At 39.3% G+C, this 6,234-nt stretch overlaps 1 protein-coding gene across 1 annotated transcript; it reads right to left on the reverse strand.

The window, feature by feature from the left end:
• Nucleotides 1-2,488: 2,488 nt before the first annotated feature.
• On the reverse strand, nt 2,489-4,758 carry LOC116026621. The gene is made up of 3 exons (XM_031267952.1): nt 4,622-4,758; nt 3,924-4,384; nt 2,489-2,893 (listed from the first exon to the last, which is right to left on the reverse strand). Exons 2-3 carry the CDS (start codon nt 4,026-4,028, stop codon nt 2,609-2,611), a joined length of 390 nt encoding a protein of 129 aa, XP_031123812.1. The 5' UTR covers nt 4,029-4,384; nt 4,622-4,758; the 3' UTR covers nt 2,489-2,608.
• Between the last annotated feature and the right edge of the window lie 1,476 nt (nt 4,759-6,234).

Raw genomic sequence — 6,234 nt, forward strand, 5'->3', positions numbered from 1 at the left:
CTCGCTCCTCTCTCTCTCTTCTCTCTCTCTCTTTTTGTTGAAAAGAAGTTCTTTTTTGTTTAATCGCCTGAAGCCGTGGATTTTGCGGTGGTTGTGTGGCCGTGTTAATCCCGCCGGTAACTTGGAAGCTTTTCTTTTTTCTTTTCCCCCATTGTTGGACCCTTTCTATTTGCTAAAAGTTTGATTTTTGTGTGTTTGTTCCTTAAAAACTTGATCTTTTTGTGTTTTTGTTGTTTTGTGTGGTGACTGCGTGCGTGCAGTGACCGTGTTAATCCCGTGAAATGTTCATTTGCATACTTTCTTTCTTCGGCCTTTGTTTCTACAACTTGATGACCCTACAGATATCTGTTCATCCTTCCTACAAAAGTGGGGGAAAAGACCTCGAGCTCGATCCTAGTGCTGGAGTGAAAACAAACTTTGTTTTCGAGCTTGTCAAGCTGTGCAGTGCTCACGGGGAGAGAGTCATCGTGTTCAGCAGACTTATCGAGCCATTGTCACTCATCAAGCAGCAGCTACTGCAACATATTAAGTGGTCTGAGAACGAGGAAATTCTGTACATGGATGGCAAGATCGATGCAAAATATCGCCAAGACAGGATTTCTGCTTTCAACAATCCTGCAAGTGTTGTGAGCATAAATATAATATGTGCAGTCCAACTATCAACTTAGGTTTTTAGTTGAGATGGAGCACGTGCTTTAATTGGCAAGTTCTTCTTGCATCCTGCTGTGAAGGGATAAACCTCATTGGGGCCTCCAGGATCGTGCTGCTTGATGTCGTGTGGAACCCTTCCATCACGAGACAAGCCATCAGCCGCGCTTACAGGCTTGGCCAGACCAAAGTCGTGTACGTTTAGTTTGTTTTTTGTGTGTTTGTTCCATAAAAAATTGATCTTTTTTTTTTTTTTTTTTTTTTGGTGGTTTTGTGTGGTGGGTGCGTGCGTGCAGTGACCGTGTTAATCCCGTGAACTGATTCCGAGTTCGGCCGTTCATGAGCATTCTCAGGGTTCATCTTGCTGCCAATGCAAAACCACAAAAACACAAAAAGACCAATTTTTTATGGAACCAACACACAAAAAAACAAACTTTTAGCAAATCGAAAGTGCCCAAAAATGGCGGAAAATAAAAAATAAAAGCTTCCAAGTTACTGGCGAATTCACACGGCCACACAACCGGAGAGAGAGAGAGAGGAGCGAGAGAGCCTATTTATAGTTCTTTTCAACAACACAAAGCTTTAAAAGGGAGACTACAAACAATCAAATATAGGTATGAAAGGACTGAAGATGATGAAGTTTTTGGTATGTCCATAATCCCAGAAGGGCGGGAAAACGGGAAGGACTATGAGAGAGAAAATCAAATAATTATGTAAACTTGTCTTTATGCATTCCTAAACATTTTACGTAATATATGTCCGGTTTGGCATGCAACATTAAGATTAACCTCAATTCATTGCTTTCAATTACCATAATGTAATTACAAGCATAATACTTTTTTTACCTTATCTTCTTTTTTTTCTCTTTAAAACACTTTTTGACCATCCGTTATATCTCCAAAGTCAACTATCTTCATAATCTCCATGCAACATTCGTTATACCGGATCAACCTATTTCGACGATTTTATTTACGGGGAACAAAAATAAATTTTTTTTTTTGATAAATCATTACTGCAGGATCCACACAACTAATATCCGTTAACTCCATTTTGTTTGGTAAATTGGTCACGCGGAGTCCACCAAACTAATCCCCGCTCACTCCATTTTTTTTGATAAATCGGTCTCGCGGTCCACCCAACTAATCCCCGTTAACTCCGGGCCAACGGAAAAATGGGGGGAAAATGAACAGTTCACGCCATTAACACGGTCACTGCACGCACGCACGCAGCCACCACACAAAACAACAAAAACACAAAAAGATTAAGTTTTTAAGGAACAAACAAACCAAAAATCACACTTTTAGCAAATAGAAAGGGCCCAAAAATGGGGGAAAAGAAGAGCTTCCAAGTTACCGGGATTAACTCGGCCACACAACCACCACAAAATCCACCGATTAAAAAAAAAAAAAAAGAGAGAGAGAGAGAAGAGAGCTTTCTTTCTCTTTTCAACAAGACAAATGAGAGACTATGAGACTCCAAACACTCAAATATAGGTATGAAAGGACTCAACATGAACGAGTTTTTGGTGTGTCCATAATCCCAGAAGGGTAATAAGCGCAGGGGCGGGAAAACAGTGTAATTTTAGTTTTTTTTTTTTTTTTTAACACGGGCACTGCACGCAGGCAGCCACCACGAAATATCAATATTAAAGAGAAGAGAGCTTTTGTTTTGTTTTGTTTTGTTTTTTATTATTTTTTAAACTTGTATATTGGTATAAACTCAAAACTTTACCCCCCCAACCAACCTTACAAGGAACAGACCAAAGAACAAATACTATGTCTTTCACTCTTTCTAGCCTAGAAGGGTAATATGCATGGAATATACTCTCATTCTCTACTTCTAATGTTGACTACACACTTAAAATTTTGATGTAAACACTTTTACAGGAGCTCGCATGAAGAAAAATAACCTATCAGCCCCGCAACATTGTGTGGTCAAGCTACAAAAGCAAACATTGAAACTAATATTTAGCATCAATCTTGCCATCCATGTATAGTATTTCCTCATTCTCATACCACTTGAGACGGTGCATTAGCTGCTGCTCGATGAGCGACAATAATGGCTCGACCAGCCTGCTGAACACTATAACTCTTTCCCCGTGTGCACTGCACAGTTTGACAAGCTCAAAAACAAAGCTCGTTTTCACTCCTGGCACTTGGATCGAGATCGAGGTCTTTTTCCCCGCTTCTGCAGATGTTGTTTGGGGCGAGGGAAGGATGAACAGAGCAAACAATTTATATATAGCCTACACAGAGAGAAGTAAGCAAGGAGTTACAACAGAGAAGGCCTATTCAAGGAAAAGAAATAACAAGAATAAATACAAGACTAATTATTCCTGCTCTATGATTTGAAGTTCTTCTTTGAGATCAAATCAAGCAGGGTCTGCTGCAATGAAATAAGCCAGCTTTTCTTGCATATTCTTGGCTGGTTCTGAGTCATTTATAACAACTAGTAATCAGAATTTCGAAACTACTTTTTTTTTTTTTTTTGCATATATTCTTGACAAACCAGCTTTAATTCTAGTAGTATAACAGATACTAGTGCAGAAGAAAACAAATTCATCTACTTACAATGTCTGAATATATATATATATATGCTTCATTTCTACAACACAACCTAGCAATACTTGCAAACATGCCCCCCAGGATGGAAAAAGAAGGCATTTTCACTATTAGGCAGAGGAAAGCAGAAGCAAAACACCCAAAATGTGTATATATAGTATAGTTCATGTGCGGTTTACACAATTAGTGTTAACAAAATACACTACTCAATGTTAAGAAATGCACAATACAAATATGACGCATTACCAAAAAACACACAACTAGGTATGCAAATATACACCACACAGTGTTCAGAAATATACAATGAGGGGCAGGAGAGTTATGGGGGTGTTTTTGTGCATTTTCATTGTTGTGCATTTTACTATTATATTTTGTTAACACTAGTGGTGTAAACCGCACCGACAACACAGGACCACACAATGTCCGAAAATGCACAATTAGGGGCAGAGAGAGTTATGGTGGTGTTTTTGTGCATTTTCATTGTTATGCATTTTACTATTGCTAGTGGTGTAAACCGTATCGACAGAACAGGACGACGTGGCCACACCTGAGCAACTTCTATATATATATATATATGTATATATATATATACACGCTCAAGGAATTGAAAACAGTGGGGGGGGGGGGGGTGATTCTATTCAATGGAAGTATATATTGGCAAAACTAACAACAATATTAAGCTTAACAAAACAACATATATAGCAGTGAACCTACCACAGGCAGAGATTGAGTGCTTGTACCAGTGTTCTTCCCCTTTTCTTTCTCCCTCTCCCTCTCATTCTCATCAGTATCACTATCCAGTGAAATTACCTTCACCATATCACTTTTGTTTCTGCAAACTGGAAATGTTTCCCCTATAAATGCAACATCATCACTACTATCACTCTCCACCAAATCTAACCCTTTGCTTTTATCCTTCTCTTTCTCTTTCTCCTTCTCTTTCTCCCCTTTCACAAAATCCTCAACAAATTCAATATCAGAAGATGAGGCCTTCTTAGTTTCACTACTCCTCTTATGTCTCTTCCTCTCCTTCTCAACCACTATCACCTCATCAACATCAGAAGCATTGATTTCTTTTTAGTTTTTTCTCTTCATTTAACTTCTCAAAGAACTCACCCCATTGATTCCTTGTTCTCGGCCTACCCAGTTCATAAGCTTTCTCACCTTTCATCCTCCTGTCAAAACAACAAAAATAGAAAAAAAAATAATAAAAATCAAGAACAAACAAACAAGCAAGCAAAAATCACACACGGGATTAACACGGTCACTGCACGCACGCAGCCACCACACAAAACAACAAAAACACAAAAAGATTTAAGTTTTTATGGAACAAACACACAAAAATCAAACTTTTAGCAAATAGAAAGGGTCCAAAAATGGGGGAAAAGAAAAAAGAAGAGCTTCCAAGTTACCGGCGGGATTAACACGGCCACACAACCACCACAAAATCCACGGCTTCACGGCGATTAAACAGAAAAGAGAGCTTCTTTTCAACAAAAGAGAGAGAGAGAAAAGAGAGAGAGGAGCAAGAGAGCTTTCTTTTTCTTTTCAACAAGACAAAGCTTTACAAGGAAGGCTCCAAAGATTCAAATATAGGTATGAAAGGACTCAAAATGATGGAGTTGGTATGTCCATGTCCATAATCCCAGAAGGGTAATATACGCAGGGGCGGAAAACCGAGTAATTTTAGATGTATATTTTCTTATGATGTGTCATGCTTTAATTACTTTTTATGATAATTTTTACCAGTTTTTTTCTTTCCTCTAATAAAATTTCAACACAAATGAATAAATGTTGGGGTTTATTTTTTGAAGTCCAAGTGGTATTTTTGTTATAAACATAACACCAATTATTTTTCTTAATCTCCAAGTTACATGCTGTTAAGCATATGAGTGGCTGAGGTTATTTTGCTGTTCTACTTTCACTCCTGTAGACTAGTGATTAGTTGTAACTTCTCTATTTCTCCTTTGGTGTACACTATAAATACTTTGGTTATTCTCTTCAATGGAAACACAGTTCATTCTATAATCTTACATGGTATCAAGAACTAGTATCTCGTAAGAAAGTTTTTTTTTTCTCGTGACTTTCATTCATCAATGGCTTCTACCACCACTGACATTGTTCACCTCACTGCCCCATCCAACTTCCCTATCAAACTCACTACCTCAAATTTCCCAGTCTGGAGCCACCAAGTTCGTTCCACTCTTATTGACTTTAATCTCTCGGGTTACATTGATGGTACAACCAAAGAACCAACACAGTTCCACTCTTATTGGCTTTAATCTCTCGGGTTACATTGATGGTACAACCAAAGAACCAACACAGTTCACTGATACTGCTCGAACCACCCCAAACCCAGCCTATTTAGTCTGATATCGCCAAGACCAGATCATTGTTAGTGCTCTTCTAGGGAGTTGTTATGACACAATTCAACCCCTAATATCTTCAGCGACAACAACCCGTGATGCTTGGACACGGCTTGTCGCCAGTTATGCAAGTGTCTCGCGAGGAAGGATCATTTCCCTCAAGGCCAAGCTCACGAAGAACCCGCGCGGTTCTCGGTCTATTACGACCTATCTCAATGACATGCGAGCCATAGCTGATGATCTCGCATTGGCTCAATGCCCAGTCAAAGATGAAGACCTGGTTGTTTACATATTGACACAACTAGGGGATGAATACAGCCCTATAATCTCTGTTGTCCGTGTTCGTGAAACTCCCATCTCGTTGGGGAGTTAGCAGATGTTCTCACGGACCATGAACGACACTTAAAGGATGCTGATGAAGCACGTCAGTCCCTGTTGGCTACAGTTAATGCCACCCAACGTGCAACTCCAGTCCTATGATCTTACACATGCAACTCCACTTTTACCCTTTGATTAACACTAAACTGCAAGTTAACCTACTGGTCATATATGTTCAGGCAGTCTGAGATAGAGGCCTCGTTGTCTCTGGCAACTCGAAGACGAAGACATCTCTTCGTCTCCAAGCTGTAGGAGAAGGACATGTCGGAGTTTTTTTTTTT

The sequence above is a fragment of the Ipomoea triloba genome, chromosome 8 (genome assembly GCF_003576645.1).
Source record: "Ipomoea triloba cultivar NCNSP0323 chromosome 8, ASM357664v1".
NCBI classification, from domain to species: Eukaryota; Viridiplantae; Streptophyta; class Magnoliopsida; order Solanales; family Convolvulaceae; genus Ipomoea; species Ipomoea triloba.

Excerpts from the sequence above, each read along its gene's own strand:
- LOC116026621 (XM_031267952.1), bottom strand. The coding sequence starts at position 4,028 with ATGGTGAAGGTAATTTCACTGGATAGTGATACTGATGAGAATGAGAGG. Across the intron at positions 2,894-3,923 it reads GCACTCAATCTCTGCCTGTG|GCTATATATAAATTGTTTGC; the intron begins GTAGGTTCACTG and ends CTCTCTGTGTAG.